This window comes from Heterodontus francisci, chromosome 7, assembly GCF_036365525.1.
Source record: "Heterodontus francisci isolate sHetFra1 chromosome 7, sHetFra1.hap1, whole genome shotgun sequence".
Lineage (NCBI taxonomy): Eukaryota > Metazoa > Chordata > Chondrichthyes > Heterodontiformes > Heterodontidae > Heterodontus > Heterodontus francisci.
In genome coordinates this window covers 134,860,437-134,887,593 of record NC_090377.1, presented here as the reverse complement: position 1 = coordinate 134,887,593, position 27,157 = coordinate 134,860,437, and the positions used below count along the sequence as shown (strand labels likewise).

At 45.9% G+C, this 27,157-nt stretch overlaps 1 protein-coding gene across 6 annotated transcripts in view; it reads right to left on the bottom strand.

The window, feature by feature from the left end:
• pcnt (pericentrin) overlaps positions 1-27,157 on the bottom strand; it is a 402,447-nt gene that overhangs the window by 48,454 nt on the left and 326,836 nt on the right. For all 6 annotated transcript variants that reach the window (XM_068036205.1, XM_068036207.1, XM_068036208.1 and 3 more), the window contains one exon: positions 21,204-21,377. In XM_068036205.1, the coding sequence (XP_067892306.1) occupies positions 21,204-21,377 (174 nt within the window). The remainder of the gene's footprint in view (positions 1-21,203; positions 21,378-27,157) is intronic.

Below are 27,157 nucleotides of genomic sequence, written 5' to 3'. Positions count from 1 at the left end.
CTATCCCCATATCCCTTGATGTTCTTAACTTGTATAAATTTTATCGATCTCAGTCTTGAACATACTCAACACCCCTCACCTCAAAAAGCCAACCCTTGACCTCACCATCCTTGCAAATATTTCCCCATCTCCAACCTCCCTTTCCTCTCCAAAGTCCTTAAACATATCATCTCCAAAATCGGTGCCTAGGTTTCCCAGGACTCAATGTTTGAATTCTTCCAATCAAATTTCTGCCCTTGCCACAATACCGAAAAGGCTCTTATCAAAATCACAATTGACATCCTATGTGACTGTGACAAAAGTAAATGATCCTTTCTCATCCTTCTCGACCTGTCTGTAGCCTTTGACACAGTTGACCACACAATCCTCTTTAAACGCCTCTCCACCATCGTTCAGCTGGGTGGGACTGCTCCCACCTGGTTTCATTCTTATCTATCCAATCATAGCTGGAGTATCACTTTCAATGTTTCTCTTCCTACCCCTGCACCATTACCTCTGGTGTCTCCCAAGGATCTATCTTTGGTCCCTGCCTATTTCTCATCTATATGCTGTCCCTCGGCAACATCATCTGAAAGTACAGCATTAGTTTTCACACGTACTCAGCTATACTTCATCACTTCTCTTGACTCCCCCACTGTTGCTAAATTATCAGTGTGCACGCTCATCAGCATTGTCTTGTATGTCACCCTATCAAAGTCCTCATCTGAGTCCCCTATGGCAGAACTCATGTGTGAACTTGCCCTCTGACGAGTTGTTACACGAATTAACTTTTCCCCTGACCTGGCTGCAGCCAGGATGAGGTGGGTGTTGAGAAGGGCATAAGGCAGGAACACACCATCATCCTCAATGCTCTCAGCGATGCCAGAAGCAATGGGCTCTGTCCAACCGTCACCACGATACAGACCATCTCCACCATGGGGCTCAGGAGATGCAGGTGTGTCTGGCCCCTGCCAATTTTGCTCTGTTCCCTGAGTGTCTTGCAGGACAAGATCATGCATAGAGAGGAAGGAATATCAATAATTGTCTTGCAATGTGTTTGGGTGATGTGCCTGCCATAGCTGAATAGCTGGAAGTATGTAGAGGCTGAGAGAGGTGGGTGTGAGGCTTGCATCATTGGAAAGTGTATGAGGGTCAGGTGGAGCCTAAGTCCTGACTGCCAGGGACTGCTGATGGGTAAATGATTGGCATTCGTGTATTGAGCAGCGCCAGATTGGTGGTGTGGTGGGTAGGAGATGTCCTTTGAAAATGCATCCACTGACCTTGACCACCTGTGTGAGCTCACTGAACTTCTTGCGGCACTGCTGCTTTATCCTCTAAGCCAGACTCTAGGAGCTGAGATCCCTTACCACCTGCTCCCATTCCCTTCGGAGAGTGTTCCTTAAGGTCCTCCTGACCCGCTACAGAAAAGTGGCCTCTCTCTTCCTGTCAGCCTGCATCACTAAGGCCTCCAGCATCGCATCTGTGAACCTGGAAGGCCTCTCTCTCTCCTGGTGCTCCATTTATTTGGCTTCTCCCTCCAGCGAACTGCATTACTGGCAGTCAGCAGCAGCTTCCTTCGAAGTTGCCTTTAAGAGGCGCTGGCTAGCTGAAACACGTGCTAGCCATGCACATTGCTGGGCACCCTGTTGAGAGTCAGCCAACCAGCAGCCTGTTCGGTGCTGCGCTGAAGGCTACAATCAGCCAAATGATGTTTGTATGCTGCCAGCCTTAACTGGAACGGCCATGGGCAGATGGCAAATTGTGAACGGGAGAGGAACTTTTAGCCCATAGAGTTGTAGAACACTCCCAGTGTATGCATCGGCAAGTACTGTAATTTATAAAGCAATATACACAGTGCCCTGAGAAAGCATATAAATCCTTGTTCAATACAGTACAACAAAGTGAAAGGGGAAAATGACACAGAAACTGGGCTCATTAACAAAGCAAACACATAGCAAGTGGCAAACGTATGTGCGTGTGAGCTGGAGAGAGAAAGAGAGAGAGAAAGAGCGAGAGAATGAAACAGTGAGGGCATAAGTATGAAAGAACTTGAGACAGATTCAGGTGGTGAAGAAGCAAACTGACTAGCACAGGGAAACCAGAGATTGTGGCCGGGAGAAGTGGGGGGTGGGAGATGCCCAAACAACTGATCAACTCATTGAGTCAGATGATCAGAATGCACCCTCTCCAGTACAACCAAGCAGATTATGTAAGAAAGGACACAAGAAATAGTAGGAGTAGGCCATTTGGTGCTTCGAGCCTGCTCTGCCATTCAATGCAATCATGGCTGATCTTCTACCTATAAGAACATAAGAAATAGGAGCAGGAGTAGGCCAGTACAGACGGGCAGTCTCAGTGAAATTTAAATGTTAGAGACGCAAAGCAGTATATTACTGCAATGAAAGATGGCCCCCAGTGCACTCTGGAAGACCTAACGCAAAGTGCAATAAGTGGAGTGCAATGACTCAGATGCAGGGGATATGGCACTATTCTTAGAGGGAGGGGGGAGAAAGAGAGAGAGAGAGACAGAGAGAGAGAGAGACAGAGAGAGAGAGAGACAGAGAGAGAGAGAGAGAGACAGAGAGAGAGAGAGAGAGACAGAGAGAGAGAGAGAGAGACAGAGAGAGAGAGACAGAGAGAGAGAGACAGAGAGAGAGAGACAGAGAGAGAGACAGAGAGAGAGACAGAGAGAGAGAGACAGAGACACAGAGAGAGAGAGAGAGAGAGAGAGAGAGAGAGAGAGAGAGAGAGAGAAAGACACAGACAGACAGAGAGAGAGAGACAGAGAGAGAGAGACAGAGACAGAGAGACAGAGACAGAGAGAGACGCAGAGAGAGAGACGCAGAGAGAGAGAGACAGAGACAGAGAGACAGAGACAGAGAGAGACGCAGAGAGAGAGAGAGAGAGAGAGAGAGAGACAGAGACAGAGACAGAGAGAGAGACAGAGAGAGAGACAGAGACAGAGACAGAGAGAGAGACAGAGAGAGAGACAGAGAGAGAGACAGAGAGAGAGACAGAGAGAGAGAGAGAGAGAGAGAGACAGAGAGAGAGACAGAGAGAGAGACAGAGAGAGAGAGACAGAGAGAGAGAGACAGAGAGAGAGAGACAGAGAGAGAGAGACAGAGAGAGAGAGAGACAGAGAGAGAGAGACAGAGAGAGAGAGACAGAGAGAGAGACAGAGAGAGATCATTCCTAACAGATGAACCTCTATCTGGAATACTCCGCATTACGACAACAAGTGTGCGGGCAGACAGTGATTACTTGTGCAAGCAAAAACGAATGCTAGGTATCTTACTAAATCAGTGTCCAACATAGTGACGAGAAAGTAAGTAAAAAAATTAATCTGATCATTTAAACCTTCTTCACAAAAATGCACTTTTGTTGTTGTTTTGATTGATAGCAAATTTCTAATGCCTTTGACTTTCCGAAATTGTCTCAGCGGCCCCCTATGTAAGACAACAATTGTAATGTGGCCCCCCCATGCAAAAAGGTTGGACACCACCCATCCCCCCACTTCCTCTTTCTCTCTGTATCCCCCTCTCTGTCTCTCCCCCTCCCCACCCTGCCCCCTCCCCTTAGTAACGAGGTTATTTTAAAACACAAGTTTAAAGACTTGTGTTATGTAAACTCATTTTAAAATGGCAAATGCCACTTAGGAAATGTCTCGATTTCTACGCTCTGGCACCTACACTTGGGACACAAGCTCAGTGACATGTTGAAAGTTGCTGGACTTTTACTCATATATAAATGTCACAATTCCACTGCTATCCATTTGGAATCACATTGTTCCAGAACTTGTCTTGAGGGGAAAGCGGGCAACAAAATACAAGGAATCTCCAGAGGTCAGCACTGTAAGTTCCTCAGGAATACAAGGTGCAATAGGGCTGAGTGATACTGGCAAAAACAGAATGCTGCTGACCCGTATACAATAGTAAACACAGTGCAATGGATAGCTTTAATAACGATGAACTGTCTACAGTTCCTTAACAAAATCAATGCAGTTTTAGAAACTGTTGGGTAAGACATTGTAAAAAAAAAAAATCCAGCCAATCGAGTGCTCAGAATGCAAGACCAACATGATTTTACACGTTAAACGAGAAAAGTGCTCTTAACCTTATGGGCTGACGGTGACTGAGTAACTTAGCCTTAACAATGGAAGGATCAAAATCCGGTCATTTCCCTCCCATTTGGACAGTGGCCTAATACACAAGTAGCTGGAGAATTAACAAAATTAAGAAACGGATTATTACTTTCCAACTGCAACTTACCTCAATGTATTCTGCATCATCCAGGTCCTTGCAATAGGGACCAAGGGCGTCATTGCTGTATGACACTTTGACTTTTGAACCTTTCCACTGCTGCTCTACCCACTCTTCCACAATGTCTCTTTTATGATTTTTCATTGTACTCATTTCTCATTTTCCCTACTTTGCCCTGATTTCCTTTGCTATTTATGATGAGCTGGCTGCAGTGAAGCACACACCACTTCTGTGACATCACAATGACAAAGTAACAGGACAAGCCAGTTACAACTTTCTTCAGCTAAAATAAAAAACTTGTTTTATTTTTGAAACTCACAACTATCATGAACAGAAATAGAGGATGGATCATGTTTACCAGCCAATATTTATTATAAATTGCCATTTCTGAAATCTTAATCAGCTTAAGACTTGAATACAGTGAAGATATGAGGACATGGGAGTGAATTTCCTTAAAGGTTCTCCTGCTACGCCACTGCAACAGTGGTAGAAACCTCATTTATTTGTGTAAACCATCAACATCCTAGGGGTTAACATTGGCTAGAAACTGAACTGGAGTTCTTCTTTCTTCTTCTTTGGCCTCCTTGTCTCGAGAGACAATGGGTAAGCACCTGGAGGTGGTCAGTGGAGCAGTGCTTGGAGTGGCTATAAAGGCCAATTCTGGAGTGACAGACTCTTCCACAGGCGTTGCAGATAAAATTGGTTGTCGGGGCTGTTACGCAGTTGGCTCCCTCCTTACACATCTGTCTCTTTTCCTGCCAACTGCTAAGTCTCTTCGATTCGCCTCGCTTTAGCCCCACCTTTATAGCAGTCTGCCAACACTGGCGATCACTGGCAGGCAACTGACTCCCACAACTTGTGGTAAATGTCGCAGGACTTCATTCCGCGTTTGCAGATATCTTTAAAGCAGAGACATGGACGGTCGGTGGGTCTAATACCAGTGACGAGCTCACTGTACAATGCTTGGGGATCCTGCCATCTTCCATGCGGCTCGCATGGCCAAGCCATCTCAAGCGCCGCTGGCTCAGTAGGGCGTATATGCTGAGGATGTTGGCCGCCACGAGGACTTCTGCGTTGGAGATATGGTCCTGCCACCCGATGCCAAGCATTCTCCGGAGACAGCGAAGATGGAATGCGTTGAGACGTCGCACATGGCTGACATACGTTGTCCAGGCCTCGTTGCCGTAGAGCAAGGTACTGAGGACACAGGCTTGATGCACTCGGACTTTTGTGCTGTGTGTTAGTGCACCATTTTCCCACACCCTCTTGGTCAGTCTGGACATAGCAGCAGTCGCCTTTCCCAGGCGCTTGTTGATTTCTGCATCGAGAGACAGGTTACTGGTGATAGTTGAGCCTAGGTAGGTGAACTCTTGAACCACTTCCAGAGCATTGTTGCCGATATTGATGGATGGAGCATTTCTGACGTCCTGTACCATGATGTTCGTTTTCTTGAGGCTGATGGTTAGGCCAAATTCATTGCAGACAGCCGGAAACCTGTCGATGAGTCTCTGCAGACACTCTTCTGTGTGGGATGTTAATGCAGCATCATCAGCAAAGAGGAGTTCCCTGATGAGGACTTTCCGTACTTTGGTCTTTGCTCTAAGATGGGCAAGGTTGAACAAACTGCCATCTGATCTCGTGTGGAGGAAAATTCCTTCTTCGGAAGACTTAAACGCATGTGAGAGCAGCAGTGAGAAGAAGATCCCAAACAGAGTAGGTGCGAGAACACAGCCCTGTTTCACGCCACACAGGATAGGAAAGGGGTCTGATGAGGCACCGCTATGCTGAATTGTGCCTTTCATATTGGCATGGAATGAGTTGATACTTAGTAGCTTTGGTGGACATCCGATCTTTGCTAGTAGTCTGAAGAGACCACGTCTGCTGATGAGGTCAAAGATTTTGGTGAGATTTATGAAGGCAACGTAGAGGGGCATCCGTTGTTCATGGCATTTTTTCTGTAGCTGGCGAAGGGAGAACAACATGTCAATGGTGGATCTCTCTGCTCAAAAGCCACACAGTGCCTCAGGGTAGACACGCTCAACCAGCTTCTGGAGTCTGTTTAAAACAACTCGAGCGAAGGCTTTCCCCACTAGGCTGAGCAGGGAGATTCCATGGTAGTTATTGCAGTCACCGCTGTCACCCTTGTTCTTATAGAGGGTGATGATATTGGCATTGCGCATGTCCTGTGGTACTGCTCCCTCATCCCAGTACAGGCAAAGCAGTTCATGGAGTGTTGAGAGTATAGCAGGCTTGGCACTCTTGATTATTTCAGGGGTAATGCCGTCCTTTCCGGGGACTTTTCCACTGGCTAGAGAATCAATGGCATTACTGAGTTCCGATTTTGTTGGCTGTTCGTCCAGCTCATCCACGACTGGCAGAGACTGGGCTGATTGAAGGCGGTATCAGTGACATCATTTTCCCTGGAGTACAGTTCTAGGTAATGCTCCACCCAGTGGTCCATTTGCTTGTGTTGGTCAGTGATCGTTTCCCCTGATTTAGATTTGAGGGGGGGCAGTCTTCTTGATGGTTGGCCCAAAAGCTCTCTTAATGCCATCATAAATTCCTCTAATGTTTCTGGTGTTGGAGGCCAGCTGAATACGACTGCAGACTGCATAAGTGTTTCCAGTAGTCAATTGCACAGCGCCTGGCTGTTTTTCGCGTGGTGCTTCTGGCGGCTTTAAGTGCTAAGGATGTTAACTCGCTGGGGGCTTTCTTATAGTTCAGCAGTGCAGCGCGCTTAGCGGCTATGACTGGTTCCATCTCTTCAGAGGTGAGAATGAAACCAGTCTGAATTCTGCTTCTCACGTTTGCCAAAGGTGGTCATTGCTGAGTCATAGATGGTGTCTCTGATGCCCACTTGGTCTCTGCATCCCCTGCAGGAGTGTTTTGAAGGGCTTTTTCAAGTGAATTAAGAAACTTTTGTGACAGCTGTGGGTAAGAAATTCTGTTCGCGCTGATGTGCGGGCGGCCCTTCTGCTTGGAGTGATGTAGCTTCTTTGATTAGAGTCTAACTTTGCTGCACACCAGGGTGTTGGTGTTGCAGTCCACACTGTGGAAGCCGAGTGTGATTTGAACACAGTTTATAGAGTGAACTGGAGTAGCCATATAAATACTGTGGCTCCGAGAGCAGGTCAGAGGCTGGGAATTCTGCGGTCAGTAACTCACCTCCCGACTCCCTGAAGTCTGTCCACCATCTACAAGGCACAAGTCAGGAGATAATCTTCACCTGCCTGAATGAGTGCAGCTCCAACAATACTCAAGAAGCTCCACACCATTTACGACAAAGCAGCCCACTTGATCGGCACATCAGCCACCACATTGAACATTCACTCCCTCCACCACCAGCGCACAGTGGCAGCAGTGTACACCATCTACAAAAGATGCACTGCAGCAACTCACCAAGCCTCCTTCATCAACGCCTTCCAAACCTGTAACCTCTTCCACCTCGAAGGACAAGGGCAGCAGATGCATGGGAACACCACCACCTGCAACTTCCCCTCGAAGTCACACACCATCCTACCTGAAACTATATCGCCATACTTTCACTGTCACTGGGTCAAAAGCCTGGAACTCCCTTCCTAACAGCAACGTGGGTGTAACTACACCAGATGGATTGCAGTGGTTCAAGGCAGCAGCTCACCACCACCTTCTCAAGGGCAACTATGGATGGACGACAAATGCTGGTCTTGCTAGCAACACTCACATCCCAAGAATGAATAAAAGAAAAAGGGTTTCCGCTGAACTTATGGCTGCGTAGTGGGAGATTCCTTAAGGAAATTTACTTCCTATGCTTCCCTGATGGCTCATTTGAACATAGTAACATGAGAAAAAGGATCAGGAATAGGCCCTACGTCATTTTGACAATTTCCAGTTTCCTGGTCCCAACCGCCTCCTCTTCACTATGGACGTCCAATCGCTCTACACCTCCATCCCCCACCAGGATGGTTTGAGGGCTCTCCGCTTCTTCCTGGAACAGAGGCCCAACCAGTCCCCATCCACCACCACCCTCCTCCGCCTGGCTGAACTTGTTCTCACATTGAACAACTTCTCCTTCAACTCCACGCACTTCCTTCAAGTAAAAGGTGTCGCTATGGGTACCCGCATGGGTCCTAGTTATGCCCGTCTTTTTGTGGGATATGTCGAGCATTCTTTGTTCCAGTCCTACTCAGGCCCCCTCCCCCAACTCTTTTTCCGGTACATTGATGACTGTATCGGTGCCGTTTCCTGCTCCCGCCCCGAACTAGAAAACTTTATCAACTTTGCTTCCAATTTCCACCCTTCTCTCACCTTTACATGGTCCATCTCTGACACTTCCCTTCCCTTCCTCGACTTCTCTGTCTCCATCTCTGGGGATCTGGGGATAGGTTGTCTACCAATATCCATTATAAGCCCACTGACTCCCACAGCTACCTCGACTACACTTCTTCACACCCTACCTCCTGTAAGGACTCCATTCCATTCTCCCAGTTTCTCCGTCTCCGACGCATCGGCTCTGATGATGCCACCTTCCATGACGGTGCTTCTGATATGACCTCCTTTTTCCTCAACCGAGGATTTCCCCCCACTGTGGTTGACAGGGCCCTCAACCGTGTCCGACCCATTCCCCGCACCTCTACCCTCACCCCTTCCCCTCCCTCCCAGAACCGTGACAGGGTTCCCCTTGTCCTCACTTTTCATCCCACCAGCCTCCATATCCAAAGGATCATCCTCCGCCATTTTCGCCACCTCCAGCGTGATGCCACTACCAGTCGCATCTTCCCCTCCCTTCCCCTGTCAGCATTCCGAAGGGATCGTTCCCTCCGCGACACCCTGGTCCACTCCTCCATTACCCCCACCACCTCGTCCCCGTCCCAGGGCACCTTCCCTTGCAATCGCAGGAGGTGTAATACCTGCCCATTTACCTCCTCTCTCCTCACTATCCCAGGCCCCAAACACTCCTTTCAGGTGAAGCAGCGATTTACTTGTACTTCTTTCAATGTAGTATACTGTATTCGCTGCTCACAGTGTGGTCTCCTCTACATTGGGGAGACCAAGCGCAGACTGGGTGACCGCTTTGCGGAACATCTCCGCTCAGTCCGCAAGCAGGACCCTGAGCTTCCGGTTGCTTGCCATTTCAACACTCCCCCCTGCTCTCATCTCTGTCCTGGGATTGCTGCAGTGTTCCAGTGAACATCAACGCAAGCTCGAGGAACAGCATCTCATCTACCGATTAGGCACACTACAGCCTGCCGGACTGAACATTGAGTTCAATAATTTCAGAGCATGACAGCCCCCCACTTTACTTTCATTTTTAGTCATTTTTCTTCCTTTTTTTTTTACATTCCTTTTTACATTTTTTACAATCTTTTTTTGCATTTATTTCATTTCATCTTAGTTTGTTCAGTTTGCTTACCCACTGTTTTTTTCAGGTTGTTTTTCTTCAGGTTTGCACTTGCTGATGTTCAATATTCAGTATATTCACACCTAATCTGTACTAATGCTTTGTCTTTCAACACACCATTAACATATTGTTTGCCTTTGCTCCGTGACCTTTTGGTCAGCTATGTGGCCTGGTCCAATCTGCACCTTCTCCTTTGTTATCTCCTGCCCAACCCCCACCTCACTTGTTTATAATCTGTGACTTTTCTAATATTTGTCAGTTCCGAAGAAGGGTCACTGACCCGAAACGTTAACTCTGCTTCTCTTTCCACAGATGCTGCCAGACCTGCTGAGTGAATCCAGCATTTCTTGTTTTTGTTTCAGGAATAGGCCATATGGCCCCCCGAGTTAGCTTGGCCATTCAATAAGATCACAACTGATCAAATCTTGGCCTCAATTCCACTTTCATGCCTGATCCTCATAACCCTTGACTCACCTATCTTAGCGCTGAATATATTCAATGCTCCACTGCTTGCTGGGGTACAGAATTCCAAAGATTCATGACCCTCAGAGTAGGAATTGCTCCTCATCTTTGTCTTAAATGGGCAACCCCTCATTCTCAAACTATGCCCCCTAGTTCTGGATTCCCCCAAGAGGGGACACATCCTCTCAGCATCTACCCTGTCAGGACCCCGCAGAATCTTATAAGTTTCAATATGATCACCTCTCATTCTTCAAACTCCAATGAGTATAGGCCCAATCTGATTAACCTTTCCTTAGAGGGCAACGCTTTCATCCCAGGAATCAACCTAGTAAATCTTTTCTGAACTGCCCAGAACGCAAGTATATCCATTCTTAAATAAGGAGACGAAACTGTACACGATACTCTAGGTCTCACCAATGCCCTGTACAGGTGTAGCAAGTCATCCCTACTTTTATATTCCATCCCCGTTGCAATAAATGCCAACACTCCATTTGCCTTGCTAATTACTTACTGTACCTTTTTTTTTATTCGTTTCATGGCATGTGGACGTCGCTGGCGAGACCAGCATTTACTGCCCATCCATAATTGCCCATGAGAAGGTGGTGATGAGATACCTTCTTGAAACGCTGCAGTCCATGTGAGGTAGGTACACCAACAGTGCTGTTAGGAAGGGAGTTACAGGATTTTGACCCAGCGACAGTGAAGGAACGGCGATATAGTTCTAAGTCAAGATGGTGTGTGGCTTAAGAACAAAGAAAATTACAGCACAGGAACAGGCCCTTCGGCCCTCCAAGCCTGCGCCGATCCAGATCCTCTATCTAAACATGATGCCTATTTTCTAAGGGTCTGTATCTCTTTACTTCATGCCCATTCCTGTATCTGTCCAGATACATCTTAAAAGACGCTATCGTGCCCGCGATTACCACCTCTGCTGGCAACGCGATCCAGGCACCCACCATACTCTGCGTAAAGAACTTTCCACGCATATCCCCCCTAAACTTTTCCCCTCTCACTTTGAACTCGTGACCCCTAGTAATTGAATCCCCCACTCTGGGAAAAAGCTTCTTGCTATCCAACCTGTCTATACCTCTCATGATTTTGTACACCTCAATCAGGTCCCCCCTCAACCTCCGTCTTTCTAATGAAAATAATCCTAATCTACTCAACCTCTCTTCATAGCTAGCGCCCTCCATACCAGGCAACATCCTGGTGAACCTCCTCTGCACCCTCTCCAAAGCATCCACATCCTTTTGGTAATGTGGCGACCAGAACTGCACGCAGTATTCCAAATGTGGCCGAACCAAAGTCCTATACAACTGTACCATGACCTGCCAACTCTTGTACTCAATACCCCGTCCGATGAAGGAAAGCATGCCGTATGCCTTCTTGACCACTCTATTGACCTGCGTTGCCACCTTCAGGAAACAATGGACCTGAACACCCAAATCTCTCTGTACATCAATTTTCCCCAGGACTTTTCCATTTACTGTGTAGTTCACTCTTGAATTGGATCTTCCAAAATGCATCACCTCGCATTTGCCCTGATTGAACTCCATCTCCCATTTCTCTGCCCAACTCTCCAGTCTATCTATATTCTGCTGTATTCTGACAGTCCCCTTCACTATCTGCTACTCCACCAATCTTAGTGTCGTCTGCAAACTTGCTAATCAGACCACCTATACTTTCCTCCAAATCTTTTATGTACATCACAAACAACAGTGGTCCCAGCACGGATCCCTGTGGAACACCACTGGTCACACGTCTCCATTTTGAGAAACTCCCTTCCACTGCTACTCTCTGTCTCCTGTTGCCCAGCCAGTTCTTTATCCATCTAGCTAGTACACCCTGGACCCCATGCGCCTTCACTTTCTCTATCAGCCTACCATGGGGAACCTTATCAAACGCCTTACTGAAGTCCATGTATATGACATCTACAGCCCTTCCCTCATCAATCAACTTTGTCACTTCCTCAAAGAATTCCATTAAGTTGGTAAGACATGACCTTCCCTGCACAAAACCATGTTGCCTATCACTGATAAGCCCATTTTCTTCCAAATGGGAATAGATCCTATCCCTCAGTATCTTCTCCAGCAGCTTCCCTACCACTGACGTCAGGCTCACCGGTCTATAATTACCTGGATTATCCCTGCGACCCTTCTTAAACAAGGAGACAACATTAGCAATTCTCCAGTCCTCCGGGACCTCACCTGTGTTTAAGGATGCTGCAAAGATATCTGTTAAGGCCCCATCTGTTAAGGCTTGGAGGGAAACTTGCAGATGATGGTGTTTCCACGCAGCTGTCGCCCTTGTCCTTCCAGGTGGTAGAGGTCACGGGTTTGGAAGGTGCTGTCTAAGGAGCCTTATTGTGTTGCTGCAGTGCATCTTGTAGATGGTACACACTGCTGCCGCTGTGCGTCGGTGGTGGAGGGAGTGAATGTTTGTAGATGGTGTGCCAATCAGGTGGGCTGCTTTGTCCTGGATGGCGTCGAGCTTCTTGAGTGTGTTGGAGCTGCACCTATCGAGGAAAGTGGAGAGTATTCCACCACACTCCTGACTTGTGTCTTGTCGATGGTGGGAGGTAAGTTACTCACCGCAGAATTCCTAGCCTCTGATCTGCTCTTATAGCCACGGTATTTACATGGCTACTCCGGTTCAGTTTCAGGTCAACGGTAACCACCAGGATGTTGATAGTGGGGGATTCAGTGATCGTAATGCCATTGAATGTCAAGGGGAGATGGTTAGATACTCTCTTGTTGGAGATGGTCATTGCCTGGCACTTGTGTGACGCGAATGTTACTTGCCACTTAACAGCCCAAGCCTGGATATTGTCGAGGTCATGCTGCATTTCTACATAGACTGCTTCAGTATCTGAGGAGTCGCAAAAGGTGCTGAGCATTCTGCAATCAGCAATGAACATCCCCACTTCTGACCTTACGATTGATGAAGCAGCTGAAGATGGTTGGGCCTCGGACACTACCCTGAGGAACTCCTGCAGTGATGTCCTGGAGCTCAGATGGCTGGCCTCCAACAACCACAACCATCTTCCTTTGCGCTAGGTATGACTCCAACCAGCGAAGAGTTTTCCCCTTGATTCCCACTGACTTCAGTTTTGCTAGGGCTCCTTCATGCCATTCTCAGTCAAATGCTGCCTTGATATCAAGGGCAGTAACTCTCACGTCACCTCTTGAGTTCAGCTCTTTTGTCCATGTTTGAATCAAGGTTGTAACAAGGTCAGGAGCTGAGTGGCTCTGGCAGAACCCAAACTGAGTATCAGTGAGCAGATTATTGCTCAGCAAGGGCCGCTTGATAGCTCTGTCAATTACACCTTCCATCACTTTACTGATGATCGAGAATAGACTGATGGGGCAGTAATTGGCTGGGTTGGATTTGTCCTGCCTTTTGTGTACAGGACATACCTGGGCAATTTTCCACATTGCCGGGTAGATGCCAGTGTTGTAGCTATACTGGAACAGCTTGGCTAGGGGCACGGCTAGTTCTGGAGCACAGGTCTTCAGTACTATTGCCGGAATGTTGTCAGGGCCCGCAGCCTTTGCAGTATCCAATGCCTTCTGTCGTTTCCTGATATCACACGAATTGGCTGAAGACTGGCATCTGTGATGCTGGAGACTTCAGGAGGAGGCCAAGATGGATCATCCACTTGGCACTTCTGGCTGAAGATTGTTGCAAATGCTTCAGCCTTGTCTTTTGCACTGATGTGCTGGGCTCTCCCATCATTGAGGATGGGGATATTTGTGGAGCGACCTCTTCCAGTTAGTTGTTTAATTGTCCAGCATCATTCATGACTGGATGTGGCAGGTCTGCAGAGCTCAGATCTGGTCCGTTGGTTGTGGGATCGCTTAGCTCTCTCTAGTGCATGCTGCTTACGCTGTTTGGCATGCAAGCAGTCCTGTGTTGTAGCTTCACCAGGTTGACACCTCATTTTGAGGTATGCCTGGTGCTGCTCCTGGCATGCCCTCCTGCACGCTTCATTGAGCGAGGGTTGATCCCCCGGCTTGATGCTAATGGTAGAGTGAGGGATGTGCCAGGCCATGAGGTTACAGATTATGGTTGAATACAATTCTGCTGCTGCTGTTGGTTCACAGCACCTCATGAATGCCCAGTTTATGCATTGCGAGATCTGTTTGAAATCTATCCTATTTAGCACGGTGATAATGCCACACAACACGATGGAGGGTATCCTCAACGTGAAGACAGGGCTTCGTCTCCACAAGGACTGTGCGGTGGTCACTCCTGCCAATATTGTCATGGACAGATGTATCTGCGGCTGGCAGATTGGTGAGCATGAGGTCAAGTATGTTTTTCCCTCTTGTTGGTTCCCTCATCACCTGCCGCAAACCCAGTCTAGCAGCTTTGTCCTTTAGGAATCGGCCAGCTCGGTCAGTGGTGGTGCTACTGAGCCACTCTTAGTGATGGACATTGAAGTCTCCAACCTAGAATACATTCTGCGCCCTTGCCACCCTCAGTACTTCCTCCAAGTGGTGTTCAACATGGAGGAGTACTGATTCATCAGCTGAGGGGTGGGGGGGCAGGGGAGCGGTGGCAGTAATCAGCAGGAGGTTTCTTGCCCATGTTTCACCTGATGCCATGAGACTTCATGGGAGCGGAGTCGATGTTGAGGACTCCCAGGGCAACTCCTTCCCGACTGTATACCACTGTGCCACTGCCTCTGTTGGGTCTGTCCTGTCTTTGGGTCAGGACGTACCCAGGGATGGTGATGGTTGTGTCTGGGATATTGCCTGTAAGGTATGATTCAGTGAGTATAACTATGTCAGGCTGTTGCTTGATAATTTATTGGACAGCTCTCCCAAGTTTGGCACAAACCCCCAGATGTTAGCAAGGAGGACTTTGCAGGGTCGAAAAACTGCACTGCATATAACACACATCACTACTCCTGGCCTGACAAGCTATACACTGGCCAGTTAACTCAAATAATCCACCAATTTTTTTCACGGACAAATTTTGATGGGAATAGGCATGACTTGAAATATATTAATTAATCCTAGAACGTCACCTAAATCCAGACTAAGGCTAATCGCAGCCACATATTAGATGACTGATTCACACTTGACCCCTAAGATACCATTACATTGCTAGACGATTCCATGGGCAACCAGTCTTTTTTTGTTCTGATTTTGCTGTTGTTGTTTCCGGTGCCTCGGTCGATGCCAGGTGGTCTGTCCAGTTTCATTCCTTATTGACTTTTTAGCAGTTAGGTACAACTGAGTGGCTTGCTAGGTCATTTCAGAGGGCATTTACAGAGTCACCCACATTGCTGAGAGTCTGGAGTCACATGTAGGCCAGACCAGGTAAGGACAGCAGATTTCCTTCCCTAAAGGATCTTAGTGAACCAGATGGGTTTTTGCTAAAATCGATAATGGTTTCATGGCCATCATTCAACTAGCTTTTTAATTTCAGATTTTTTTTATTCATTGAATTCAAATTCCATCTTCTGCCATGGTGGGATTTAATCCCATGTCCCCAGAGGAATACCCTGGGTCTCTGGGTTACCAGTCCAGTGACAATACCACTACGCCACCTGCATGCTAACACTTTGTGATTCATGTACAAGGACACCCAAATCCCTCTATACCACAGCATTCTGCAGTCTCTCTACACATAAATAATATTCTGTTTTACTATTCTTCCTACCGAAGTGGACAACCTCATTTTTCCACAATATACTCCATCTGCCAAATTTTTGTCCACTCACTTAACCTATCTATATACCTCTGCAGACTCTGTGTCCTCCTCACAAATTGGTTTCCCACCTACTCTATCAGCAGCAAATATGGCAACAATATACTCGGTCCCTTCATCCAAGTTATTAATATAGATTGTAAACAGTTGAGGCCCCAGTACTGATCCCTGTAGCACCCTACGAGTTACAGTTTGACAACTTGAAAATGACCCATTTATCTTGACTTTCAGTTTCCTGTTAGCCATTCCTCTATCCATGCTGATATATTGTCCCCAACATGAGCTCTTATCCTGTGCAGTAACCTTTTATGTGGCACCTTATTGAATGCCTTTTGGAAATCCAAATACACTACATCTACTGGTTCCCCTTTATCCTCACAGCTCCAGCGACCCGGGTTCAATTCTGGGTACTGCCTGTGTGGAGTTTGCAAGTTCTCCCTGTGTCTGCGTGCGTTTCCTCCAGGTGCTCCGGTTTCCACCCACATGCCAAAGACTTGCAGGTTGATAGGTAAATTGGCCATTAGAAATTGCCCCTAGTATAGGTAGGTGGTAGGGAAAATATAGGGACAGGTGGGGATGTGGTAGGAATATGGAATTAGTGTAGGATTAGTATAAATGGGTGGTTGATGGTCGGCACAGACTCGGTGGGCCGAAGGGCCTGTTTCAGTGCTGTATCTCTCAACTAAACTAAACATCCACCCTGCTTGTTACATCCTCAAAGAACGCCAATAAATTTGTCAAACACCATTTCCTTTTCATAAAACCAGGTTGACTCTGCCAGATTGTGTTATGATTTTCTAAATGCCCTGCTACTACTTCCTTAATAATGGATTCCAGCATTTTCCCAATGACAGATGTTATGCTAACTGGCCTACAGTTTCCTGCTTCCTGCCTCCCTCCTTTCTTGAATAGGGGCACTACATCTGCGGTTTTCTAATCCACTGGGACCTTTCCAGAATCTAGGGAATTTTGGAAGATTACAACTGATGCATCCACAATCTCTGCAGCCATTTGTTTTAAGAAGCTAGGATGCAGGCCATCAGGTTCAGGGGGCTTGTCAACCTTTAGTGCCACTAGATTGCCTAGTACTTTTTCTTTTGTGATAGTGGCTCAGTTGGTAAAACATGAATGAAGCAGACCACAAACAGGGCATCAAGAGGCATTAAAAATTGTTTCAATACCCAGGCTAGAGCAAAGATTGAAAAAATAAAATCAGCTAGAGTTCCTGCTTTTGATTGCCATCACCAGCGACCCATGCTGCAAGTTGTGGATGTGCGGACAAGGACAGTTTCAAGCTTAGAACTTAAGAACACAAGAAATATGAGCAGCAGTAGGCCATTTGGCTGCTCAAGCCTGCCCCTCCATTCAATAAGATCATGGTTGATCTGCCCCAGACCTCAACTCCTCTTTCATGCCAGCTCATCGACCTCAACTCCCCGAGATTTCAAAAAATCTATCTCTTTAAATATTTTCAATGATCTAACCTCCACAACTCTCTGGGGTAGAGAATTACAGACATTCACTACCCTCTGAGAGAAGAAATTCCTTTGCATCTTAATTTTAAAATGAGGGTTCCCTTATTCTGTAACTATGTCCCCTAGTTCGAGATTACCGCACTAGTGGAAACATCTTCTCAACATCTACCCTGTCAAGCCCCCTCAGAATCTAATACGTTTCAATAAGATCTCCCTCATTCTTCTAAACTCAAATGAATAAAGGCCTAACCTGTTAAGCCATTCTTGAGAAGTCAACCCCTTTATCCCCAGGAATCAGCCTGGTGAATTGCTTTTGAACTGCCTCCAATGCCAGTATATCCTTTCTTAAATACAGGGACCAAAACTGCACACAGTACTCCAGGTGCAGCCTCACAAACACCCAACACCCTGTAAAGTTATAACAAGACTTTCCTATTTTTAAACTCCAACCCCCTAGCAATAAAGGCCAAAATTCCATTTGCCTTCTTAATTATTTGCTGCACCTGCATGCTAACTTTTTATGTTACGTGCACAAGAACACCCAGATCCCTCTGTGCTGCACTTTTTTGAAGTCTCTCTCCATTTAAATAAGATTCTGCCTTTTGATTCTTCCTACCAAAGTGGATTACCTCACACTTTCCTACATTAAACTCCATCTGCCAAGTTTTTGCCCACTCACTCAACCTATTTATATCTCCTTGCAGATTCCTTATGTCCTCCCACCTATTTTCGTATCATCAGCAAATTTGGATGTATTACACTCTTCCCCTTCCTCCAAGTCATTAATATAGATAGTAAATAATTGAAACCCTAGGACTGATCCCTGTGGCACTCCACTAGTTTTGTCTTTCCAACCTGAAAAAGACCCATTAATCCCTACTTTCTGTCTTCTGGGAGTTAACCAATCCTCAATCCATGCTAATACATTACCCCCAATACTGTGAGCTCTTATCTTGTGCAATAATCTTTTATGTGGCACCTTATCGAATGCCTTCTGGAAATCTAAATACACTACATCTGCTTGTTATATCCTCAAAGAACTCTAGCAAATTTGTCAAACATGATTTCCCTTTCCCAAAACCATGTTCACTCTGTTTGATTACGTTAAGCTTTTCTAAATGTCCTACTATTTCTTCCTTAATAATGGATTCTAGCATTTTCCCAACGACCAATGTTAGGCTGACTGGCCCATAGGTTCCTGCTTTTTGTCTCACTCCCTTCTTGAACAGGGGCATAACATTAGTGGTTTTCCAATCTGCTGGGACCCTCCCGGAATCCAGTGAGTTCTGGCATATTTCGACCAATGCCTTCACCATTTATTTTTATTTATTTAGAGATACAGCACTGAAACAGGCCCTTTGGCCCACCAAGTCTGTGCCGACCAACAACCACCCATTTATACTAACCCTACAGTAAGCCCATATTCCCTACCACCTACCTACACAAGGGGCAATTTACAACAGCCAATTTACCTATCACCTGCAAGTCTTTGGCTGTGGGAGGAAACCGGAGCACCCGGCGAAAACCCACGCGGTCACAGGGAGAACTTGCAAACTCCACACAGGCAGTACCCAGAATCAAACCCAGGTCCCTGGAGCTGTGAGGCTGCGGTGCTAACCACTGCGGCCCCCTCCTTTAAAACCCTTGGATGTTGGCCATCAGATCCTGGCGACTGGTTTGCCTTTAGTTCCATTAGTTTGTCAAATACTTTGTCCCTCGTGATAGAGACTGTAACAAGATCTTTCCTCCTATTCGCTCCTTGCTTACCTGCTATATGATATTTATAGTGTCCTCCAGCATGAAGACAGATACAAAATATTGGTTTAAATTATCTGCCATTTACCTGTTCCCCGTTATCAATTCTCCAGTCGCATCCTCCAAGGGTCCCACACTCACTTTAGCTACTCTCTTTCTTTTTATATACCAGTATATATACTTGCTGTTTGTTTTTATATTTCTTACCAATTTACTTGCATAATCAATTTTCTCCCTCTTTATTAGAATTTTAGTCATCCGCTGCTGGCTCCTAAAAAATTCCCAATCGTCTAGCCTATCACTAGTTTTCGCCACTTTGTAATCCTTAGTTTTTGATTGGATACTCTCCTTGACTGCCTTTGTTAACCACGGGTAGTCATCCTTCTCATCGTGTCCTTTTTGACTGAGATAAATTTTTGCTGAGCGTTATGAAATATCTGCTTAAATGTCTGCCACTGCTCATGCACTGACCTTCCCCTTAGTCTATTTTCCCAGCCCGCTTTAGACAACTCTTTCTTCATACATCTGTAATCGCCCTTGTTTAAGTTGAGGACACTGGTTTGAGACCCGAGTTGCTTGCCCTCAAACTGAATTTGAAATTCGACCATGTTGTGATCGCTGCCCCCTAGAGGATCCTTAACTACAATATCTCTTATTAATCCGACCTCATTACACATTACTAGATCTAAAATAGCCTGTTCCCTAGTAGATTATTAGTAATAATCCCTGATGCACTCTACAAATTAGTCTTCCATGTTAGCTCTGCCAATCTGATTTGTCCAGTCAATATGCAGATTAAAATCACCCATGATTTTAAGATAAGAAGTGCCCTTCTTACACACCTCCGTTATTTCACGATTTATACTTTGTCCTACAGTGAGGCAAATCTTCGGGGGCCTATAGACGACTCCCACCTGTGACTTAGAGATACTTAGAGGTAGCAAGGGGAAGCCCTTGCTATTCCTTATTTCCACCTAAACTGATTCCACATCACGATCTATTGCACTTATATCACTACTCACCACTGCACTGATACCTTCCTTTATTAACAAAGCTACCCCACCTCCTTTTCCCTATTTTTCCGGAACGTCGAATACCCTTGAAAATTGAGTTCCCAATCTTGGTCACCCTGCAACCACAACTCTGTAATAGCAATCAAGTCATACTCATTAATTTCTATTTCTGCTGTCAACTCATCTATCTTGTTACAAATGTTGTGTGCATTCAGATAAAGAGCCTTAAAGCTTTGACTTTTTAACCATTATTACTCATTCTGGTTCTAATTTCTGCTGCACTCTTCTGCTTATATTTTCTGTCCCTTCCTGTCACACTTTGATTCGCATCACATTCGCCTCTTCACTACCCTGCAGCTCTGCTCTCTGGTCTTTTTGATTTTTTAAACTTCCCTTCAGTTGAACCCTCCCACTAATTCGTTTAAAGTCCTAACTACAAGCCTCGTTATACAATTTGCCAGGATACTGGTCCCAGCATGGTTCAAATGGAGCCCGTCCCAACGGAACAGTTCTCTCCTTCCCCAGTACTGGTGCCAGTGCCCCATGAATCGGAACCCATTTCTCCCACACCAATCTTTGAGACACATGTTTACCTCTCTAATCTTATTTACCCTACGCCAATTTGCACATGGCTCAGGTAGTTTGGCTGTAATTGTCTTCCATCTAATAAGACTACTCACGGTCTAGGTTCATGCAAGGACCTGGAAGGTGACCAGCATCTATAGTTTAATGCTGATTACCCACCTCTTCCCATATTTCACATGCAATATAAAACGAGGAGCTGGAGTACTTTTCGATTGCCACTTGCTCACTTCAACATATTGCTTTTTTAAAAAAAAGCAGAATGCTTCTAAGAACCTACAGAGGCAAAGAGTTTCTGTACTAACAAATTTCTATTGCTCTTGCAAAACTGCATTTATACGCTCACCTGAAACTCTGCTTAATATCAAAGATTTTCCACTGGAAATACAAAAATCTTACAATGGCTTCACCACATCTGCACTGGCTCATAAATGAGCTATTACTGTTTATATTTAAATTAGATAAAGTTCTGGGGTTCATCAAAACTGCCCTAAATTGCGAGTTTTACCACACATGAAGATTCTTTCAGAAGCACCACTTTTGCTATTACAACAGAGAGCTAATGGGAGTCAGAACTTACCTGTTCTTTAAGAATGCGTTCAAGTATCTCAGGTAAAGAGTTCCCTCCTCCTGTAGCCTGGTTCTGTACGTATGAACGTAATTCAGCCAAGAAAGCATTTTGTTCTTGGTTGAAGATTGCCTGCACAGCCAGGAGTAACTCTCCTCTCCAATCAGTACTTCTACCTTTAGAATCCTGTAAAAGCAAAAATGGTAGGGAAAGGAGTCAAGACTTCTGAAAAGTAAATAATGCTTATAACTCAAGGTTCATATCATAAAATGCAGAGGATAACTGTTATAAATAATGATTTTTGTCAAGTACTTTTATTCAAACTGTGCTATTCTTTCCGTAGCAGCTCAATTGTGGTACACTCTCCTCTGAGTCAAAAGGTTCAAGTGCCACTCCAGAGACTTGAGCACAAAAGTCTAAGCTGACACTCCAGTGCAGTCCTGAAGGAGTGTTGCACTCTGTCAGAGGTGTCGTCTTTCAGATGAAATGTCAAACCGAGGCCCTATCTACACTCTCAGGTGGATGTAAACAATCCCGTGACACTATTATGAAGAAATGCAGGGGAGTTATCCTCAGTTTCCTGGCCAATATTTATCACTCAACCAATATCACAAAAACAGACTGTCTCATAATTATCACAGGGAGCTTGCTGTGTGCAAATTGGCTGCATGTTTTCTACATTACAACAACGACCACACTGCAAAAGTATTTCACTGGCTATAAAGTGCATTGGGATATTCTGAGGTAATGAAAGGGACTATATAAATGCAAGTCTTTCTCCATTTTAACTGCTGTATCAAGTCCGGCAAGAAGCTAACACTGGAATGCAAACTGAATTCATTTACAGTATAGTAAAAATGGTCTCTGTTGTTATGGATAACTGAAACTGCATTTGTTATTTCCTTCATTCCAAAACACACATTTGTACAGTGCAACAAATCTTCAAAAAAAAAACCCTAAACTGTTTAGTGATTTCACACTGGGAATCAGGGAAACCTTTGGCTCATTCAGAATTACAAATACTTTTACCTTCTTTCTTCTCCTTCTTCTGAAGGCCATTAAGCAATTTACTTATTTGGGGAGCGTCATCTCATTTGATGCCACCATAGACAAGGAAGTGGACAACAGGGTTTCAAAAGCAAACAGTGCATTCGGCAGACTGTACAAACGAGCATGGTGCAACCACAGCCTCAGAGCACAGACCAAATTCACTGTGTACAAAGCCATAGTCCTCACCACCCTTCTGTATGGCGCTGAGTCACGGGTTCTATACCGCCATCATGTATGCCTTCTAGAGCGCTTCCATCAGCGCTGCCTCCGCAGAATCCTCAAGATCCACTGGCAGGACCGCATCCTGATTGTATACCACTGTGACATCATCTCTGCTGGGTCTGTCCTGCTGGTGGGACAGGATATACCCGGGGATGGTGTTGGCGGTGTCTGGGAGAGTGTCCGTAAGGTATGATTTGCTGAGTATGACTAGGTCAGGCTGTTGCTTGACTAGTCTGTGCAACAGCTCTCCCAAATTTTGCACAAGCCCCCAGATATTTTTGCAGGGTCGACAAGGCTAATGTTGGAACAATCCCCAATTGCCTGGATGAGTGCAGATCCAGCAATACTCAATAAGCTCAATATCATTCTGGACAAAGCAGCCTGCTTAACTGGTATCCCATCCAACACCTTAAACACCTCTTCCACCAGCGCATAATTTGTAGTAGTGTGAACCATCTCCAAGCTGCACTGCGGCAACTCACCAAGCCTCCTTTGACAGCACCTTCCAAACCTCTACCACCTAAAAGGACAAGGGCAGCAGACGCATGGGAACACACCCCTTGCAAGTTTCCCTCCAAGTCACATACGATGCTGCCGTTCCTTCACTGTCCCTTGTCACAAATCCTAGAACTCCCTCCCTAACAACACTGTGGGTGTACCTACACCACATGGACAGCAGCGGTTCAAGAAAGCAGCTCACCACCACCTTCTCAATAACAATTAAGAATAGGCAACAAATGCTGGCTTAGCCAGTGACACCCACATCCCATGAACAAATAAAAAAAACCTCCTCTAGACCCAGCTGTTGTTTCTTTATTGTCCCAATTCTACCACGTTTTGTCTTGCAGCATCATCCCTTCTGTTATTTAATCACTCCTGCCTTCCACCTTAACACAGACCTTCCCTACAGTTCTTTCACCCAACTCCTGCCACCCCTCCTTGCCCCTGTACTTTCTTATAACTGGTTACATCTGTAACTTTTTTCCAGTTCTGATGAAAGTTCATCAACCTGAAATTCTAAATCATTTTCTCTCTTCACAGATGCTGCCTGGCCTGAGCATTTCCAGCATTTTCTGCTTTTATTACTGATTTGCTTACTCAGTAATTTTCACATCTAGTCAAAAATATTTGTAAAAAGGGCTTAAGTGAGGTAGTGCAACTCTGAAATGAATAAAGAGAGACTTTTCCAATTCATTTAAACATTTTATTAATTTAACAGGAAGCGCCATCACTGGAAAAGATAGAAAAGGATATGTGCACTGAGATTTAATTCTATAAGCGGACCTGACTGCAGTACGATCAAACGTGTAAATAATGTGCCACAATTAGAAAGCCTGCAGTGATTAGCCACTTCTAACAAACTGCCTACAAAATACGTTAATGTACTGAAGCACTCTTGCTGGCATATTGATGAATTACTGTGGAGAACTGAAGTTATGTACATGAGAAGGTGGGCCGTCTGTATATGTGTGTATCATAGTCATAGAGAGATACAGGCCCTTCGGCCCACCGAGTCTGTGCCGACAACAACCACCCATTTATACTAATCCTACATTAATCCCATATTCCCTACTACATTTCCACCATTCTCCTACCACCTACCTACACTAGGGGCAATTTACAATGGCCAATTTACCTATCAACCTGCAAGTCTTTGGCTGTGGGAGGAAACAGGAGCACCCACAGAAACCCACGCGGTCACAGGGAGAACTTGCAAACTCCACAGGCAGTACCCAGAACCGAACCCGGGTCGCTGGAGCGGAGAGGCTGCAGTGCTAACCACTGCGTGGCCCCTGTGCGTGTCAGGTGGGAAAAGATTTGTCTGAATGTCACAACTGGCATGATGTATGCATAATTCTAATGAAAAGAGCATGGGTGAAAAAAGAGAGGAGCAGTGAAAGGGGCAGGACTGAGAGTGGAATCAAGTGGAGCAGGAGATGTGTATGTGAACAGAATGGGGGGAAAATAAATTGCGTAGTGGCATCACAGCACAAGGAGGGGCACGAGGGCAAGTCTAAAAATAAACATTTAATTTAATCAAATCAATAACAAACTTGATTAATTAGCTTAAAACTAATAATAAACTAATTTGACCAAAGTGTATAATTTATCATATGATTACGTTCAGTGTTTAATCAATCAGATCCAGGGGATATAGTCAACTTGAAGTAATATTAACTAACTAAAATACTAACATTAAAAGGTTCCAAATTTTTTAAAAATTAAAATTCGACATATAAAATAACAAAGTGATTGATGACAACGCTACGTCATCAGGATGCGCCGTGGTGCGCACATGGTCTCAGGCCCTCTGCGCATGCGCTGCGGTCCGGATTGCCAGGACCAGTCACGCAATGACGTCATCTTCCTCGGGGAACACGCCAGGTTGGCCTCTGCGCATGCGCAAACTGGTCCTGGCAAGCCGGACCGCAGCGCATGCGCAGATGGCCGGAGACCGTGTGCGCATGTGCGTCAATCTTCCGAAAGCTTCGGCGCGAGTTTTTGAAAATGGAAGGAGGAGGAGAGGTTTCGTCGGGCATTTTATCTCAATTATTTAGTCATTTTGGACATTTGCTTCATTTTTATTGGACAGAGGAGATTGTTCCAAGGTAAGTTGCTCTGAAAATATTTACATTGTCAGGGGCATCACATGTGCTCCAGTCCCTGTTAAGTTGGTCTGAAAACATTTCAAGGGAGGGGGGAAGGGAGGGAAGGAGGGAGGAAGGGAGGGGGGGACGGTGGGGGGAAGGGAGGTCGGGAGGGAGGGGGGAAGGGAGGTCGGGAGGGAGGGGGGAAGGGAGGCCGGGAGGGAGGGGGGAAAAGAGAGGTCGGGGGGAGGGGGGAAAGAGAGGTCGGGGGGAGCAGCGGAGCGGAAGGGGAGTGCCTTTTTCTGTGCATGCGCCATAAACACAAGGACTGGCTGATGAGATGGAGCCAATTAATTTGCCCAACAATTGCCCGGAAGCACCTTCGGATGGAGGTGGCCATGTGCTGGACATCAGTCGCGTGCCACAATCCATGGATCCTGAGCGTTTCACCCCCTGGCTTAATGATCTGATGGATCATACATATGCCTGCCTGTTCAAACTCCACTTCCCCCACCTGCAGTACCCTCTCCTTGCTGTTCAGTTACACAGTCACTTGTTCCTGCACCCATCCAAGCAGTGCACATGGACACACAGCCACATGTTTCCCCATCCGCCCTTGAAACAACCATGCAGAGCCTTGAGAGACTCCGCAATTGCCAGCTGCTGCCTGTCAAGCAGAGAAGGCGTCCAAAGGGGTCAAGCACTTGGGGAACATTCAGCAAGAAGAGACTGAGCACTAAAAGAAACAAGCATGCGGTGTCCAGTGGTAGCACAAATGTGAATGCTCTTGCTGCGTACACAACTGGTGAGGTGGGAGTGCAGCCACACCATTCTCCATCCTCAGTGTTGCTTTAAGGCAAAGGTAGATAAGAGTGAAAGAAATGGAAGATGATGCTGATAGTAGTAGGCAGGATTAAATGGGAATAGATGGGAAGACGCACGAGTAGCATAACCACTAGCAGGGAACAGCTGGGCTAAATGGCCTGCTTTATGTTCATAGTCCAAAAGAAATGTGCTTCTTTTTCAGCACCCTCACATCATTCATGTTTTCTCTGAGAGGGAGAGGGAAGGAGTAACAGGAATGCAGAGTACTGGGCTAATGGGAAGATTCTTGGTAGTGTAGATGAGCAGAGAGATCTTGGTGTCCAGCTACATAAATCCCTGAAAGTTGCCACCCAGGTTAATAGGGCTGTTAAGAAGGCATATGGTGTGTTAGCTTTTATTAGTAGGGGGATCGAGTTTCGGAGCCACGAGGTCATGCTGCAGCTGTACAAAACTCTGGTGCGGCCGCACCTGGAGTATTGCGTGCAGTTCTGGTCACCGCATTATAGAAAGGATGTGGAAGCTTTGGAAAGGGTGCAGAGGAGATTTACTAGGATGTTGCCTGGTATGGAGGGAAGGTCTTACGAGGAAAGGCTGAGGGACTTGAGGTTGTTTTCGTTAGCGAGAAGGAGGAGGAGAGGTGACTTAATAGAGACATATAAGATAATCAGAGGGTTAGATAGGGTGGATAGTGAGAGTCTTTTTCCTCGGATGGTGATGGCAAACACGAGGGGACATAGCTTTAAGTTGAGGGGTGATAGATATAGGACAGATGTCAGAGGTAGTTTCTTTACTCAGAGAGTAGTAGGGGCGTGGAACGTCCTGCCTGCAACAGTAGTAGACTCGCCAACTTTAAGGGCATTTAAGTGGTCATTGGATAGACATATGGATGAAAATGGAATAGTGTAGGTCAGATGGTTTCACAGGTCGGCGCAACATCGAGGGCCGAAGGGCCTGTACTGTGCTGTAATGTTCTATGTTCTATAACAAAATAAAGGAACTGATAAACAAAAACAAGTACAGCAGAGCTAGATCAACTGTAAATTTTAAATCAGAGATTGATAATACCTTTCGTTTAACAAAAATCTAAGGGATATGGGTGAAAAGCGGTTATATGGAATTCGGTTACAGACCAGTTATGATCTCACTGAATGTTAGAACAAGGTTCAAGGGGTCCTGTTCCTATTTACTTAAGTCTTTGACATTGTCCTTCTCACATGGAGCATTATTCAACCTTCATTCAGCAAAATGTGTTGACAAACAGGAAAATCACAGGATGTTTAA